Here is an 18,771-nt window from a genome sequence, read left to right as displayed (position 1 = left end):
TCTAGGGCTGACCGTGAAGCTAGCTCATCTCATATCCTTTCTTCATCGTCCCTGGTAATGCTCATTGCTTCAGCTGTGTGGGTTCTTAACAGTGAGCGCTGTGGTTCTGCTGATGTCTTTTAGGCTGTTAAGATGTGTAAGGTCTGAATTAATATTTTATATGAGCTCTGTGAGTCACACAGTTATACGGCAACTGTATTTTCATGCGATGTAAACATTGTACAGATGAAAATGTACATTTTAAAACATGGACATCTAAAATATATCACATTTTTTTTTAAATGGACAAAAGTCAAGTGCTGGGACCCATGGGGGAGAGGTGGCTTGTGTACCTATAGGCGCCCCCTGTTGTCTGGCCAAGCCTGAGGTCAGGCAGCATTTACAAGCAGGTGTTAGACCACCCTGGGTATAAACGTATATTCCAATTTACATAAGTGTGGGTGTTAAACAGCATTAGCTTTAAGTTTATAAATAAAAAGGAGTGCAGGTGGCTGTGTTTGTATTTGGGCGCCCCCCCGCCGGAGCCCCCTGCCTGTCAATGGGAGGCCAGCTTTCAAAGTTGTTTACCAGAATGGGTCTGACTTCTGCATGTCCTGCTCTCTGGGTCTTTCCTGCTCTACCTCCCAATTCTTCCAAAGTGAGATCAGCTGTTTCCAAGCTGGAGCTCATGTGCATAGAGATTAGGTCCCTCTAATCTCTGGGCAGGAACGTGGTACCTCGATGCCTTCCAGAGAATGTGGTGCGGCCTCCCAGGCCACGAGCCACGTTTGTCACTTTGTAAGCACCCTTCCCAGTGGTTGGGAACCCCTTCCTGACTGTCTTTTACCTACCAACCTTCCTTCAACAGAGATGCAGGCTCAGAACCAACAGAAGTGTGTGGAAGGTGTGTGTGTGTGGGGTGAATGCATCTGTGTGTCTGCATTGAATGTATGGAACTCAGTTTCTCTGAAGTGCATTTGTCCCAATCAGGTGTGATTTTCTGGAATCACGCCCACTTCCGCGTAAGCCGTGGATATCTGTGACACAGCATCCACTTAGCCACAAGCCTCTCCCCTCGCCTTTCATTTGCATAGTTGATAGTTGCCTGTTTCTTTCCATTTTCTATGTTTTGGCTCATGTATGCCTTTCCCTGTTTAGCTTCCAGAATGTTATATCTTAAGAGAGGGAGCAGGTCTGTCTCTGACTTGGGCAGTTAACACTGAGGGATTTTCTTAGGATTTAGGATGGAAGCTCCACCATCTTAGGCGGTGGTGTGTTTGTGGGGTTGCCAGGAGACCATAAGTGAGAAGCAGCATTACCTTACCTTCAGCTCTCACAGCTGAGGACTGAATGAATAATTATTGTGTCCAAATTCTTTGCAGTTTGGACTTAGGTAATTTAAACACATTTTAGTGGAGACCAGTTCTTGATCCCTACAGGGAAGAATAAGAATTCTCAAGTGAAGTTAATCTGATGTGTGTCAAAACTGTGATGAAAACTTATCCACATGTTCGCTTGGATAGGTACCAAACTCAAACACACTGTAATACACTTGCAGCATTACCAGCGACTGAAAGGTCGTTGTTGTTTGGGTTGATTGTGATTGATTCTCTTCAGTTATTTCCTTCACATTGGCACCCTTGATGCAGCTTCTGTTTCGGACGGAATTATGTAAACAGGTCCCAATGTTCTCGTCCATCAGGATTGGAGTGTGGAGGGCAGGAACACGTGTTCACGCCGCAGTCGGCCCTGACCCATTCCTGGGTGTTCTCTCTGTCAGGCAGCAGGGTGGAGTCAGCTCAAACTAGAGCTCGAAGAATCCTAGAAGACCAGAAGTTTTAGGAAGGGCAGGAGTCCTCCCAAGGCAAGCAGGAACAGTTTAAGAACTGGCCTCTGCCAGGGAAGTGTGAACAGGGAGTGACCTGGCCCCAAAGACCCATCCAGGCACCAACGACACCCCAGGCCCACGGCTGGGTGTGTGAGGCCCCCTGGTAATCACAGTGTGAGTGTGGTGGGTCCCCGGGGATAGTGGAGCTACAGTGGAACAGAACCGGTCTGTACGTGACGCCAAGGGTAGGATTGTTGGGAGGAGCAAAGTTCTGTGAAATAGACCCCGTGTAAAATGATTGAGACGGGCACCCACACACACTCCTGTGGGTTCTGAGCCCTCATACTCCTGTTGGAGGAAGCTTGGCTGGTCAGGAAAGGAGAGGAAGGGGCTCTCAACTTCTGTGAAGCCAGCGTCCCGAGGTCCTGGGACGCACAGCAAAACCAGAGACATATCCTTGCCTGGGTAGAGCTGGCCCCTAAATGGGGGGATAGAGCTTGCTCTGGGACCCAGGACTGGGGGTGGTTTGTGACAGTAGGACCACTATGAAGCCTTGAACCAGAAGGGCCTTTGGGGGGCTTGTGTTGGGGGCCGAGGGGGTGGGGGGTGAGGGGGCAGTAGCACGGAGGTAGGGGAGCGGGTGGGTGTGGCCCTGGGGCTCTGGTTCTTTTGTGTGTGGCGACACCTAGTGGCCAGTCCCTTGACTTCCACAAGGAGAGGGCCAACTGACCATTAGCCCTTGGACACAGGACAGAATCAGAAGACTTTTACCCCTGGAAGCCTTAATTCCCAATTTGAAGTCTTCATGGAGCATTTCAGATGACCTCGGAGAACACGACAGCCCAAGGCACACAAAATACTCAGGAATGAGAGTCTTTGGAAAAGCTAAATTTGGTTATGGAGACTGGATTAGGGACTTGTGTTTGACCGTAAGTGATGTGGAGATGGTAGGGGGTGGAAGCCCAGACCCCACAGGCTGTCTGGGTTCTCTCTTCAGCCAACTGGGCCAGGGCTGAAGGAAGACGGGGCAAGTGAAGCAGCCCCGGCCCTCCAGCAGGTGCAGGAAGACAGTGAGTGAGCACCCCGGCAGGTGCTCTAGGAAGCGGACGAGGGACTTCCCTGGTGGTCCAGTGGTTAAGATTCCATGCTCCCAATGCAGGGGGCACGGGTTCAGTCCCTGGTCGGGGAACTAAGATCTGCATGCCGCATGCTGTGGCCTAAAAAAAAAAACAAAAGAAGAAGAAACTGGGATGTGATGGGACCACGTGCCCAAGAAGGCCTGGGTGGGGCGCACGACCTACCACGGTCATGCAGTCAGGAAAGGCTCCCCAGGAAGGCATCTAAGCGAGTGGAAAAGAAGCCAGTTCCAGCCTGGGGACCCCAGTGCAAAGGCTGCTGGGGAGGAGCTTCTTGGCAGGTCCTAGAAACAAACTGGGGGCCAGCGAGACAGAGGGGAGGAGTGGGAGCGAAAGGCAGGGCCGGCCATGTGGGGTCCTGGCAAGGGCGTGAAGCGTATCCTGGGGTAGGTTGGAGTGGGGAGAAATGTCATCCATTCTGGCTTTTAAAAAGATCACTCCAGTTAGGTAGCCTCATCCACCAGAGGGCAGATGGCAGAAGCAAGAAGAACTACAATCCTGCAGCTTGTGGAACAAAAACCACATTCACAGAAAGAGAGACAAGATGAAAAGGAAGAGGGCTATGTACCAGATGAAGGAACAAGATAAAACCCCAGAAAAACAACTAAACGAAGTGGAGATAGGCAACCTTCCAGAAAAAGAATTCAGAATAATGTTAGTGAAGATGATCCAGGACCTCGGAAAAAGAATGGAGGCAAAGATCGAGAAGATGCAAGAAATGTTTAACAAAGACCTAGAAGAATTAAAGAAGAAACAAACAGAAATGAACAATACAATAACTGAAAAGAAAACTACACTAGAAGGAATCAATAGCAGAAGAACGGGTAAGTGACCTGGAAGACAGAATGCTAGAATTCACTGCTGCGGAACAGAATAAAGAAAAAAGAATGAAAAGAGGGCTTCCCTGGTGGCACAGTGGTTGAGAGTCCGCCTGCCGATGCAATGGACACGGGTTCGTGCCCCGGTCCGGGAGGATCCCACATGCCGCAGAGCGGCTGGGCCCGTGAGCCGTGGCCGCTGAGCCTGCGCGTTCGAAACCTGTGCTCCGCAACGGGAGAGGCCACAACAGTGAGAGGCCCGCATACCACAAAAAAAAAAAAAAAAAAAAAAAGAATGAAAAGAAATGAAGACAGCCTAAGAGACCTCTGGGACAAATTAAACGCAACAACATTCACATTATAGGGGTCCCAGAAGGAGAAGAGAGAGAGAAAGGACCAGAGAAAATATTTCAAGAGATTATAGTCAAAAACTTCCCTAACATGGGAAAGGAAATAGCCACCCAAGTCCAGGAAGTGCAATGAGTCCCATATAGGAGAAACCCAAGGAGAAACACACCGAGACACATAGTAATCGAATTGGGAAAAATTAAACACAAAGAAAAATTATTGAAAGCAGCAAGGGAAAAACGACAAATAACATACAAGGGAACTCCCATAAGGTTAACAGCTGACTTCTCAGCAGAAACTCTACAAGCCAGAAGGGAGTGCCATGATATGCTTAAAGTGATGAAAGGGAAGAACCTACACCCAAGTTTACTGTACCTGGCAAGGATCTCATTCAGTTTTTTTTTTTTTTCTCATTCAGTTTTGATGGAGAAATCAAAAGCTTTACAGACAAGCAAAAGCTAAGAGAATTCAGCACCACCAAACCAGCTCTACAGCAAATGCTAAAGGAACTTCTCTAAGTGGGAAACACAAGAGAAGAAAAGGACCTACAAAAACAAACCCAAAACAATTAAGACAATGGTCATAGGAACATACATATCGATAATTACCTTAAACGTGAATGGATTAAATGCTCCAACCAAAAGACAAGGAGCAAATCAGACTCACTGAATGGATACAAAAACAAGACCCAGGGCTTCCCTGGTGGCGCAGTGGTTGGGGATCCGCCTGCCGATGCAGGGGACACGGGTTTGTGCCCTGGTCCGGGAGGATCCCACGTGCCATGGAGCGGCTGGGCCCGTGAGCCATGGCCGCTGAGCCTGCGCGTCCACAGCCTGTGCTCCACAGCAGGAGAGGCCACAGCAGTGAGAGGCCCACGTACCGCAAAAACAACAACAACAACAACAAAAAAAAAACCCACAAGACTCATATATATGCTGCCTACCAGAGACCCACTTCAGACCTAGGGACACATACAGACTGAAAGTGAGGGGATGGAAAAAGATATTCCATGCAAATAGAAATCAAAATAAAGCTGGAGTAGCAATACTCATATCAGATAAAATAGACTTTAAAATAAAGAAGCTTACAAGAGACAAGGAAGGACACTACATAATGATCAAGGGATCAATCCAAGAAGAAGATATAACAATTATAAATATATATGCACCCAACATAGGAGCACCTCAATACATAAGGCAACTGCTAACAGCTATAAAAGAGAAAATCAACAGTAACACAATAATAGCGGAGGACTTTAACACCTCACTTACACCAGCGGACAGATCACCCAAACAGAAAATAAATAAGGAAACACAAGCTTTCAATGACACAACAGACCAGATAGATTTAATTGATATTTATAGGACATTCCATCCCAAAACAGCAGATTACACTTTCTTCTCAAGTGCGCACGGAACATTCTCCAGGATAGATCACATCTTGGGTCAGAAATCAAGCCTCAGTAAATTTAAGAAAATTGAAATCATATCAAGCATCTTTTCTGACCACAACGCTATGAGATGAGACATGAATTACAGGGGGAAAAAATGTAAAAATCACAAACACATGGAGGCTAAACAATACGTTACTAAATAACCAAGAGATCACTGAAGAAATCAAAGAGGAAATTAAAAAATACCTAGAGACAAATGACAATGAAAACATGACGATCCAAAACCGATAGGATGCAGCAAAAACAGTTCTAAAAGGGAAGTTTATAGCAATACAAGCCTACCTCAAGAAACAAGAAAACTCTCAAATGAACAATCTAATCTTACACCTAAAGGAACTACAGAAAGAAGAACAAACAAAACCCAAAGTTAGCAGAAGGAAAGAAATCATAAAGATCAGAGCAGAAATAAAAGAAATCATAAAGATCAGAGCAGAAACAAAGAAAACAATAACAGAGATCAATAAAACTAAAAGCTGGTTCTTTGAGAAGATAAACAAAATTGACAAACCATTAGCCAGACTCATCAAGAAAAAGAGGGGGCTTCCCCGGCGGCGCACTGGTTAAGAATCCGCTTGCCAGTGCAGGGGATGCAGGTCCGTGCCCTGGTCTGGGAAGATCCCACATGCCGCGGAGCAACTAAGCCCGTGCGCCACAACTACTGAGTCTGCGCTCTAGAGCCCACGAGCCACAAATACTGAGCCTGCATGCCACAACTACTGAAGCCCAGGCACCTAGAGCCCGTGCTCCGCAACAAGAGAAGCCACCGCAATGAGAAGCCCACACACCACAGCAAAGAGTAGTCCCCACTCGCCACAGCTAGAGAAAGCCTGCATGCAGCAACGAAGACCCAACATAGCCAAAAATAAATAAATAAAATAGATTTATAAAAAAGAAAAAGAGGGAGAGGACTCAAATCAATAAAATTAAAAATGAAAAAGGAGAAGTTACAACAGACACCGCAGAAATACAAAGCATCCTAAGAGACTACTACAGGCAACTCTATGCCAATAAATTGGACAACCTGGAAGAAATGGAAAAATTCTTAGAAAGGTATAACCGTTCAAGACTGAACCAGGAAGAAACAGAAAATATGAACAGACCAATCACAAGTAAAGAAATTGAAACTGTGATTAAAAATCTTCCAACAAACTGTGATTAAAAATCTTCCAACAAACAAAGCCATGACCAGATGGCTTCACAGGTGAATTCTGTCAAACATTTAGAGAAGAGCTAACACCCATCCTTCTCAAACTCTTCCAAAAAATTGCAGAGGAAGGAACACTCCCAAACTCATTCTATGAGGCCACCATCACCCTGTTACCAAAACCAGACAAAGATACTACAAAAAAAGAAAATTACAGACCAGTATCACTGATGAATATAAATGCAAAAATCCTCAACAAAATACTAGCAAAAAGAATCCAACAACACATTAAAAGGATCATACACCATGATCAAGTGGGATTTATCCCAGGGATGCAAGGATTCTTCAATATACACAAATCAATCAATGTGATACAGCACATTAACAAATTGAGAAAGCAAAAACCATATGGTCATTTCAATAGATGCAGAAAAAGCTTTTGACAAAATTCAACACCCATTTATGATAAAAACTCTCCAGAAAGTAGGCATAGAGGGAACACACCTCAACATAATAAAGGCCATATACGACAAACTCACAGCAAACATCATTCTCAATGGTGAAAAACTGAAAGCATTTCCTCTAAGATCAGGAAAAAGACAAGGATGTCCACTCTCACCACTCTTATTCAGCATAGTTTTGGAAGTCCTAGCCGTGGCAATCAGAGAAGAAAAAGAAATAAAAGGAATACAAATTGGAAAAGAAGAAGTAAAACTGTCACTGTTTGCAGATGACATGATACTATACATAGAGAATCCTTAAAATGCCACCAGAAAACTACTAGAGCTAATCAATGAATTTGGTAAAGTTGCAGGATACAAAATTAATGCACAGAAATCTCTTGCATTCCTATGCACTAATGATGAAAAATCTGAAAGAGAAATTAAGGAAACACTCCCATTTACCATTGCAACAAAAAGAATAAAATACCTAGGAATAAACCTACCTAGGGAGACAAAAGATCTGTATGCAGAAAACTATAAGACACTGATGAAAGAAATTAAAGATGATACCAACAGATGGAGAGATATACCATATTCTTGGATTGGAAGAATCAATATTGTGAAAATGACTCTACTACCCAAAGCAATGTACAGATTCAGTGCAATCCCTATCAAACTACCAATGGCATTTTTTACAGAACTAGAACAAAAAATCTTAAAATTTGAATGGAGACACAAAAGACCCCGAGTAGCCAAAGCAGCCTTGAGGGAAAAAAACGGAGCTGGAGGAATCAGACTCCCTGACTTCAGACTATACTACAAAGCTATAGTAATCAAGACAATATGGTACTGGCACAAAAACAGAAAGATAGATCAATGGAACAGGATAGAAAGCCCAGAGATAAACCCACGCACCTATGGTCAACTAATCTATGACAAAGGAGGCAAGGATATATATACAATGGAGAAAAGACAGTCACTTCAATAAGTGGTGCTGGGAAAACTGGACAGCAACATGTAAAAGAATGAAATTAGAACACTCCCTAACCCATACACAAAAATAAACTCAAAATGGGTTTGCGACCTAAATGTAAGACCAGACACTATAAAACTCTTAGAGGAAAACATAAGAAGAACACTCTTTGACATAAATCACAGCAAGATCTTTTTTGATCCACCTCCTAGAGTAATGGAAATAAAAACAAAGATAAACACATGGGACCTAACGAAACTTCAAAGCTTTTGCACAGCAAAGGAAACCGTAAACAAGATGAAAAAACAACCCTCAGAATGGGAGAAAATATTTGCAAACGAATCAACGGACAAAGGATTAATCTCCAAAATATGTAAACAGCTAATGCAGTCAATATTAAAGAAACAACCCAATCCAAAAATGGGCAGAAGACCTAAATAGACATTTCTCCAAAGAAGACATACAGATGGCCAAGAAGCACACGAAAAGCTGCTCAACATCACTAATTATTAGAGAAATGCAAATCAAAACTACAATGAGGTATCCCCTCACACCAGTTGGAATGGGCATCATCAGAAAATCTACAAACAACAAATGCTGGAGAGGGTGTGGAGAAAAGGGAACCCTGTTTCACTGTTGGTGGGAATGTAAATTGATACAGCCACTATGGAGAACAGTATGGAGTTTCCTTAAAAAAGTAAAAATAGAATTACCATATGATCCAGCAATCCCACTATTGGGCATATACCCAGAGAAAACCGTAATTCAAAAAGACACATGCACCCCAATGTTCACTGCAGCACTATTTACAATAGCCAGGACATGGAAGCAACCTAAATGCCCATCCACAGACGAATGGATAAAGAAGTTGTGGTGGGCTTCCGTGGTGGCGCAGTGGTTGAGGGTCTGCCTGCCGATGCAGGGGACATGGGTTCGTGCCCTGGTCCGGGAAGATACCACATGCCGTGGAGCAGCTAGGCCCGTGAGCCATGGCCGCTGAGCCTGCACGTCCGGAGCCTGTGCTCTGCAACGGGAGAGGCCACAACAGTGAGAGGCCTGTGTACCACAAAAAAAAAAAAAAAAAAAAGAAGAAGTTGTGGTACATATATACAATGGAATATTACTCAGCCATAAAAAGGAACGAAATTGAGTCATTTGTTGAGACGTGGATAGATCTAGAGACTGTCATACAGTCTCTACAGTGTCATACAGTGAAGTAAGTCAGAAAGAGAAAAACAAATATCGTATACTAACGCATGTATGTGGAACCTAGAAAAATGGTACAGATGAACCGGTTTACAGGGCAGAAGTTGAGACACAGATGTAGAGAACAAACGTATGGACACCAAGGGGGGAAAGCCACAGCGGGGTGGGGATGGTGGTGTGCTGAATTGGGTGGTTGGGATGGACAGGTATATACTGATGTGTATAAAATTGATGACTAATAAGAACCTGCTGTATAAAAAAATAAATAAAATAAAATAAAAAAATTTAAAAAACCAACACACACAACTTATAAAAAAAATACATAAATAAAAATTAAAAAAATAAAAAGATCATTCCGGCTACTTGCGCTGGGTGGTGGAGTGGAAGGAAGTGAGAAGGGGTGGACAGGAGGAGGAGTGATCCCCCAGAACCGAGCCTCCCCACTCAGCTGTGCTGGGAACTGAGGGCTGTCCGCTCCCCAGGGGACGGCTGGCTGCCTCTCACCAGAGGTCATTCTGCAGGCAGCTCACTCCTCCTTCCTGGTTACCAGTGTTAATTAGACCCTTTTCCGAACCAGGAGGAGGTGACAGGATAGCAGACAGTAGAAGAGGGAGCCTGGGCTTTGGTGGTGGAAAGGAAGGCCCTGTAAGTAGACGGCACTGCACTGAGTGCACAGCTGCATTGCTATGCAATACACATTTTGCCCTATTGTGCAGGCTTTTAGGGCCGGAGCCCCTGTTAGCTTCTGGGGACTGAGCGGTTGACAGGAGCCTCCAGGGAGGCTGCTGCCCAGGGCTCTGGCGCCTTTCTGAGTCTGTCCTTCACCTGGGAGAGCCTGCTGGTCCAAGGCTTGCTGGCCCCTGAAGGATGGACGGTGTGAGGAGTGTCCTTGGCCCGCAAGCCCGGCTCCCTTGGTCCTCCGAGCGCAGCTCCTTGGCACCAGGGCTGCCAGGGCTCCACCCCCACCAGCTGCTGCGTTATTTCTGACTCATCCAGGAGTTACAAGTGTGTAACCCAAACCCCTCCACGCCCGGCTTCCTCCCCCCCAGCTCCTCCTGGAGGGAGGAGACCCTGGGACTTCTCTCCTGGGACCTTTCTGCAGGTCGGGTCCCTGCTGCACCTGGACGCAGCTGCCGCGTGCAGGAGCCACCCTGTGACAGGTGGGTGGGCTTGTGAGGGTGGCGGCAGCGAGCCCGGGCAGGTGTGTGTGCCCGCAGCCCCGGGCTCGCCGTCCCCATCGAGGGACTCGTTGGAGCCCAGCCCAGGAGGCAGCCTCTTGAACTCGTCAGGGACTTTTGCAGAGGGAGCTGTCTTGGCTTCTCCAGCTACAGGCCCCAGCCGGCTGCCTCTGATCACGTCACTTTGCTCCTCATGGAAGTTGCTGGCTTTGAAAGACGGGGACACTTTGGGTTTCATGCAGCACATCTCCTGGGCTCATAGCAGGAGCCTTGCTGAGGGGTGGCTGGAAGGTAGAGCTGGCAAGAAGTCTGGGTCAGCTCAGCCACCTGGGCCTGACAGCTCCACACACAGAGGGGGCTGGCCACCAGTGCCTGCTCCGGGGAGATCCCTGCTCAGTCTGGCTGTCGGGCCAGCAGGCGTGAGGGAGGAACGGGCAGCTCGCCACCTGCTCTGGGCTCTCAGAAACGAGCCCCTGATGCAACATGGGCGGCCTGACAACTCGTGCCGGTGTGCGGGTATGTCTCGTCCTGACACCGCCCCACCCCATGCTTCTCCTCGCTCTGCAGGAGTCCCCAGAGCTGGCCAGGGCATGAACCGCGAGGGGGCCCCCGGGAAGAGTCCGGAGGAGATGTACGTTCAGCAGAAGGTCCGAGTGCTGCTCATGCTGAGGAAGATGGGCTCCAACGTGAGTGCCTTCGGGGCGTCGAGCAGCAGGCCTCCCAGGGAGGGTGCCTGATGCCGGTGGGCAGAGGGGCTGTAACCACCTTCTGTAGCAGCTGTGGTCTGGGGATGGGGATGCCAGGCCTCTGGCTTGGCTGTGGCTAATTCAGGCTCCCGGGCACAGGCACCAGCATGTCCAGTTCGGCATGGCACTCCCTGTGCCATGTTTGGGCCAAGTGGGTGAGGGTCCTAAAGGCCCTGACCTTCCTTTCCTCCCCTCTCCTGGGAGTCTTCTCTTCCGTTGGTGACCGGCGGGCAGGACAGCCACCGAGAGGGCAGCAGATGTGCAGTGGCCCTTCTCAACAGGAGAGGGAGGGGCTCCCCAAGCAGGGCCTGCCCTACGCTGGAATCCCCGTCCCCGATCTGATCCCGGTGCCAAGGCCTGTGGGCCCCATGGACCAAGTTTCAGGGGTGGGAGCAGAGGGGAGAGGGTGCTCACCCTGGAACTAGAAGGTCAGTTCTCAACAACAGAGGCCCAGGGAGCGGGTGCGGGCCACCCCTCACCCAGCCCTCTCGCCCCTGCAGCTGACGGCCAGCGAGGAGGAGTTCCTGCGCACCTACGCGGGGGTGGTCAGCAGCCAGCTCAGCCAGCTGCCCCAGCACTCCATCGACCAGGGTGAGTCCATTGACCAGGGTGAGTCGAGGGCCCGCGTGGCCAGCGACAGCAAGTTGTGGTTCCTTTAGAAAGCGTAGCTCCAGCCCTTCCAGATGGGTGGTCCACGAGAGAGAGATTTCGGGGCGGCAGCTCCCTCACCCACAGAGCTGAGCCCCAGCTGGCGGCAGCGTCTAGACGTGGAGCCTGCAGAGCCTCCAGGCCGGTCCCTTCTCCTTCCCCAGCTGGGAGCCAAGGACCCAATCAGGTAATGGGGGGGATCCCTTTCTAGGCCTGGGGGAGGAAGAGGAAGAAATGGAGGTGTCTGGGGGCCCCATAGCTGCAGAGGCTCTGGTGGTTGCATTTCTTCAGCCTTTGCCTGCCCCTGCCCCCCGCCCCCGAGTACCCTGTTCAGGGACAAGGAGACCACCCTTGTGTGCAGGGGCCTGCTCTAGGTGCGGGCTGCACGGTGGCTGTTGTGTTCCTGGCTGTGCCCAGGAAGGTGGCCCCAGTGGTCCTGGAGGTCTCCGTGTGCCCAAGGGAGTTATTTCTCTTTTGAGTACCCTCAGCCAGTTGTAATAATGGTAGTGGGTAACACTGAGTGTTTATTGTCTAGCAGGCTCGAGCTGCCAGCTGTATTACTTCTACTTAGCAGGCAAGGAAACGGGGGTTCTGAAGCAATAAGCCACTGCAGCCAGTTCCTGGGGGGCCCAGGATGCAAACCTGCAGCCCGATTGCAGAGCTGGGTTTGTCTCTGTCTGTCCTGGAGCTGCAGGAAGCTGCTGGGCACTTAATGGGCTCTCCCTTTCTGGAAGCCTTATCCTGACCCTGTAGCCCAGGACCCTGACCACCAATTTCCAATTGCTTGGAATTCTTGGCTGTTGAATCGTGCAGCCGGTGACCTGTCTGGTGTGAGCGGGCTCCCAGGAGCAGAGTGCTGATGGGCGTGTTTGCTGATCCCTGAGGCTGGGGAGGTGAGCAGACCTGGCACACGGGACTGCTTTTCCTGAGGCTGCCCTTGTTCTCCTGGATGTCACATGCAGGGCTCTGCCCTGGCGCAGGACCCGGTTCCCGAGCTCTGACGCTGGGTGTGACCCAGCCTGTGCGCCCAAGTCAGCAGAAATGTACAGGGTGTTCCCGTGGCCCCAGCAGCTTCCGGGGACAGCTTCTTGCCCGGGCCACCCTCGTGCCGCAGACTGCGCCAGCTGTGCTGTCAGCCACCGCTGGGGAGGAGATAAGGGGTGTGGAGTCTGCCCCCCGCGCCCCCCCGCCCCCCCGTCCTGGGATATTTCTTCTGGGAGAGGTCTTTTCTCCTCCAGGGCTGATCTGGGTTTTAGCGTGGGTCCCTCTCCCCTGCTCCCCAACCGCATTCACTTGAAACCCTCAGGCTTCTGAGTCCCTGGGGCATCACCTTTTCTCCCAGCCTGGTCTTGGGTCACTGGGTTAACCTGAATTTGAGCTGCAGGGGTAAGAATGCCTCTAAGTAGAAAGCTGTTAATGGGAAAAAAATCAAAAGAAGCGATAGAACTGTCAGTATAGAAAACACCACCACATACACTCCCCACCCCCCGCCCATATTCACACATGCACGAATGTATGTGTATAGAGCAAAAGAAGCTGAAAGAATATTTACCAGGTGGTTTAGAGAAAAGTTTGATGGAGGGTGGAACCACATAAGGGACTTTGACTTTCCAAGTCACACATTTTTTTGTAAAACTAATTTTTTTTAACATTGCACATACATTCCTTTTATAATAAGGGAAGTTTTTCTTTAGATTCTGAACGGCTTTTTTGGTTTCCTATTTTTCTTTTTTTTTAATTGAAGTATAGTTGATTTACAATGTTGTGTTAATTTCTACTGTACAGCAAAGTGATTTAGTTTTACACATACATACATTCTTTTTTTAAATATTCTTTTCCATTATGGTTTCTCATAGGATATTGAATATAGTTCTCTGTGCTGTACTGTAGGACCTTGTTGTTTAAAGGGGAAGTTTTAAAAAGTGTTTTTAAGAGAACTCTTTTTGTCTTGCTCAGCTAAACCAACAACCGAAAATAAAAATGAGCTCTGCTGAGTTATTTAAGGCAGTCACGGTGACCTCACCTGGCCTGAAACTGCTGAGCAGTCAGGAGTGAGCCGTGGGCCTGTGGGTGTGATTTCGTGGCCCTGGAATCCGGGCCCTCCTGGGTGTGGGGCGTCCACAGACAGACAGGCTGGCCTTGGGTACTTCTCTCCGGGAAGGAGGCTCCTGGGAGTGAACCTGGAGCTGGGTGAGAATCTCTGGGGAGATGGTTCTCTGCTGCTGGGCTGCCCTTCAGTCTGCCCCTCGCCCCACAGTCACCTCCAGCAACAAGCCTCACAGGCTTACTGTATTTTCTTTGTGCCAACAAAACAGCAAGCAGTCCAGTCTCTCCCACTATGGAGGTTCAAGCCTGAGAGCAGGACCCTACATTTCTGCCCACACCATGGGGCCAAATGGGGCTTTGATAAAATTCTAGCCTGCCCACCTTCCCCGTTGGCAGAGCCGACCTCAGCTGATGCCACAGGGCATGTTGCTGTCAGAGTCTCAGGTGCCACCCAGGTGGTAAGAACCCTGGATCATTGCTTCCAGTGCTCAGGACCCCAGCATGAAAGGCCCAGAAAGGCCTAGGAGCATTCGGGGTGATGGGCGGGACCATCCCGTAGAAGCCTGGTGTGAGCACCTCTTGCCACTAGGCGGCACTGTCTCTCAGCAAATGCCTGTGCGCTGCTCCGCCGGCTCCCGCAACTCTGACCTATGCTGTTCCAGCTGCCCTCAGTAGGGGGCCTGAGGCCGCCCCACCAATGGGTCAGCGCTTGGCCATCTGTCCCGGGGTCCTGCCCACCACCTTGGACCCGCACACGCTTCCCCTCTGGGGCTGGAGGGGTCTGGTACCGGGAGCACTGCTTGCCCTCCCCAGACCCAGGTAGGAGAGCAGCAAGCTGGGCATCCCTCAGCCCACGCCTCCCGGCCGCCCCCCATCCCATACTTCCCTTGGTGAACACGTGTTCAGTATCTGCTGGGTCCGGGTAGGTGCTGGAGACCCTGGTGCACGGGCCTGCACCATAGCGCCTCACCAAATGGTTCCAGGAGAGGGCCTCAGAGGCCCCCCAGTACTGCACTGGACAGTGGGTAGACCTGCCTGGGCTGTGCTGTTCTAAGACCACCCTCGAAAGCCTCCTTCTGGAAGCCCTCCTTTCCCTCCCTTGTCTTCCACGAGACCCCCCTCTCTCCCCTCTCCCCCATTTTCTGCTTCTCTCTGCTCACTGCCTCCCATCCCCCGCCCCCCCAGTGCCTCCTTTCCCCTCACCATGGTCATGCTGGTGTTCTCCATATTTTGTCCTCTCCTCTCAGTGTCACACGCTCTCCCTGGGAGGTCACATCACTCCCGTGACTCCCAACAGAGCTCTGGTCGATGCCTTCCAAATACACCCCCTCAGCCCAGACCCCCTGCTGACCCCCAGATTGATGCACGCTCTCTACTGGCCGTCTGGCCGCACACACCCCACATTCAGCACGTTCAGGGTCGCAACCTCTCCCCGCCCCGGGGTCTGTGCTCCCGCCTGTATTCTCTGTCGTGAGGATGTGCCACCCCATGAACCCAGTGTCCTGGGGACCAGCCACTGACTCCTGTCTTCCCCAGGTACCTAGGAGGTTACCAGGTCCTCTTGATTCTCCCGCCTTAATGCTCCTCACATCTGCTTTGTCTTCTCCATCTTGGTTTGAACCCACATTTTGGTCTGAGCCCGTGTTAATTCTTGTCTCGATCACCACAAACAGCCCCTAACTGGCACCTTGACTTCTCGTCTTGCCCTCTCCGTGCACTTTCTACCCTGTACCCAGAGTGAGTATCGAAGGCTACATCAGGGGGTCTCTTCCCGACTTAAAATCTTTCAGTGGCTCTCTGCTGCCTTGAGGATAAAATCCAAACCCCTTAGCGTGATGAGCAGGACCCCTGCCCACCCGACACCAGGACCTCATGCTCCACAAACAGCCACAGTGAATGGCTTTCAGCTCCTGTCTCAGGCCTCGTGCGTTCACGCCTTTCCGTCCCTGCATTTGCCTCTCGGCAGCCAGGAGCCCAGCCCTGAGCCCACCCCCTCCCCTGCCTCCCACAGGCAGGGCCAGGCCCTCCTGTGATCCCCACCGCACACGTGTACCTTGGCCCTGCTACTCCCCACACTGTCTCCTGGTCCATCTCTTGACCAACTCTGAGCCCCTTGTGGCTTCCCTCTTTGTATTTGTGGGGCTGGGCCCCCCAGAGCGCCAGCATGTTCTTGGGTGAATGAATGGACCAGGCTCTGGGTCTGGGAGCCCATAGTCCCCCGAAAAGGCAGGAACACGGAGCGCTTGTCTCCTGGTCCCCAGGGTGGCCAAGCAGACCCGACATCCTCGCGGGACTGACTTTGAACCAAAGGCAATCATTGCTTCTCTGGGAAGGTGGCCTTGCTGAGAAGCCCCAGCTGTAGGCTCGGGGGCGGAGAGCAGTAGCTTCCAAAGCAGGCTCAAAGGAATGCTGAGTTCGTGCCTTTCTTATTGTCAGTGCTGTTCTCTCCATAACATATGTCGATCGTTTTTCCTGGCTATGAAAGAATGCATAGTCATTGTGGAAAGTCATTGGGAAAGACAAACAGCAGAAAAGCTTAGAGGATTGACTCCTGCCGTGTAGCTAGAATCACTATTCCCTTGCATTAATTTCCCAGCAGACTTTTTAAAAAAATATGCATGTATTTTCATTACAGAGTTGAGACCATACAGTGTAAACGTTGTAATATCCATTTTAACATCCATGTTTTCACTTATGATAATTTTACCATGTCCTCAAACGATTTTCAAGAAAACATTTTAGCAGTCGCGTGATATGCAGCCATGTGGCTGTGCTATCAGTTTTTGACCGATACTTTACCTTTTTTTTTTTGTGGCTGCGCCGGGTCTTAGTTGCGGCACGTGGGATCTTTAGTTGCGGTGCATGAACTCTTAGTTGCGGCATGCATGTGGGATCTAGTTCCCCGACCAGGGATCGAACCCAGGCCCCCTGCATTGGGAGTGAGGAGTCTTACCCACTGGACCACCAGGGAAGTCCCCTGATCCTTTACTACTCGACATTTGTTTTTCATTTTTGCTATTAATTATAATTAATTTAATTTATCGAGCTCCTCCTATGTGCCAGGTTCCATGTCAGGTAGCATTAAAGTTATCCCAGAGAATCCTCAGGACAGCCCTGTGAGGCAGCCACTGTCACAGGCCCACTTTCACGATGAGAAAACAGGCCCTGAGGGGTTGAGTAAGATGCTCAAGGTCCTAGAACGGGTCATGTGGGTCCAGGGTGTGGTAAACAAAGACCATCTAGGAGTGGCTTACAGGCCATGTGCATTTTTAAGCAGAACAGTGTTTTACCAGAGGAGCAGGTGTGCTGTAGGGAGTTAGCATGGTATTTCAGGAGGGCATGAGAAAATTGGAAGGATTTCCTCCTGCCTTCTTTTTCTGGGCCTTTCACCTCCAGGTGCCTTTGAACGTGCTGGTTCTGTTTGAGCTCCAGGTCTCTCTCTGCCCCAGCACCACACCGGGGACGGATGCGGCGAGTGCCAGTTCCAGGCCCCTGGTACACTTGGCAAAGGCCTCCTTGTGGCCAGTCGCCTGCAGAACTACCTTCCTTGAGTCATGCTTCGTATAGACCTTTGTCCAGCTGTCCTGGGGCTGGAGGGACCCTGTCTTGATGTGGCCCATTTTGTTAAGGAAGCCCTCATCCTTTCTCTTCCCCTCTTTCTGGCCCTGGAGCTGCGGTGCTGGCACGCTGGCTCCCCAGGCCTGTTCCAGCCTCTGTCTGATCACACTCTTTCTCGAAGAGACTTTCCAGGGAAGGTCCCCAGCCTGAGCCAGCTGGGCGGTCCCAGGGCTCTTCCGGCTTTCCCCTGCGGAAGCCAAGGCTACAGGCTCAGGGTCCGCTGCCAGCAAGCCTAAAATAGGTCATTTGGTCTCAGGGTTACACTGAGAACCTTGTTAAAATAGCTGTGGTCATGGGCAACCCAGCAGGGAGCCAGCGGCCCAAGGAGAGGGCCCACCCAGTGCACGGCTCTTCCAGGGACCAAGCAAGCTCACCCCTCTGCTCATCACCCCAGTTGACCCTCTCAGCGGCCCTCAAGTGGGGTGCTGGCACAATCTCTGTTTTACAGCCAGCATTCTTCCTGGAATCCCTTCCCACACCATCTGGCCTCTGCTCTTTCCCTTCCTCTGCCGCCCCCTCTGCCCTTCCAAGGTCGGCCCGCTTTCCTCCTCTGGCTCCTGGACTGCCTGCGGATCTTTCCTTCCCTGTAGCGGTTATCACATCAGGTCAGGAGCCCTGAGGGGCCAGGGTCCGTGCTGTGCTCGCAGTCTCACATTTCCCCGTGGTCCAGCTCTGGCACAGAGTGGGGTCTGTCAGATCCCTGTGTAGACCGAGGCTCCCCCTCTGTGCAGACCAGCTGCCGGGGTCCCGGGACCCCCATCTGCTCACGTGCGGCTCTGAGGCTTCTCTCCCAGAGGCTCCAGGTGACAACCGACTCTGGACTGAAGTTACTGTCAGGCCCCGGGAGAATTCCAGTCAGTGGGATGGGAAGCTAATCTTTTTAAACTTTAATCAACACTTTCATGAGAATTACCTGTAACCTAATAATAAAAAAATTGAACCCCAAAGTCTCATATACATTAAATCCGACTGAAAAATCAACCAGAAGGACTTGGTACGTGATAACTTGTGTCACGGAAAAAGAAAAAAAAAATACCCCGTGTTGAGGGGGACAAATTGAGAGATTGGGATATACACTACTGATACCATATATAACACTATGTATACACTATTGATACCATGTATTAAATAGGTAACTAATGAGAACCTACTGTACAGCACAGAGAACTCTACTCAATACTCTTCGGTGACCTAAATGGGAAGGAAA

General features: G+C 50.0%; 1 protein-coding gene across 3 annotated transcripts in view; it reads left to right on the top strand.

Annotated features, from left to right (window-relative positions):
• CTNNBIP1 (catenin beta interacting protein 1) overlaps positions 1 to 18,771 on the top strand; it is a 51,734-nt gene that overhangs the window by 23,733 nt on the left and 9,230 nt on the right. For all 3 annotated transcript variants that reach the window (XM_032630913.1, XM_032630931.1, XM_032630922.1), the window contains 2 exons: positions 11,074 to 11,192; positions 11,753 to 11,843. In XM_032630913.1, the coding sequence (XP_032486804.1) occupies positions 11,097 to 11,192; positions 11,753 to 11,843 (187 nt within the window). In that variant the 5' untranslated portion in view covers positions 11,074 to 11,096. The remainder of the gene's footprint in view (positions 1 to 11,073; positions 11,193 to 11,752; positions 11,844 to 18,771) is intronic.

The sequence above is a fragment of the Phocoena sinus genome, chromosome 1, assembly GCF_008692025.1.
Source record: "Phocoena sinus isolate mPhoSin1 chromosome 1, mPhoSin1.pri, whole genome shotgun sequence".
Lineage (NCBI taxonomy): Eukaryota > Metazoa > Chordata > Mammalia > Artiodactyla > Phocoenidae > Phocoena > Phocoena sinus.
The sequence above is the reverse complement of the archived record's forward strand: the minus strand, read 5'-3'. Positions and strand labels throughout refer to the sequence as shown.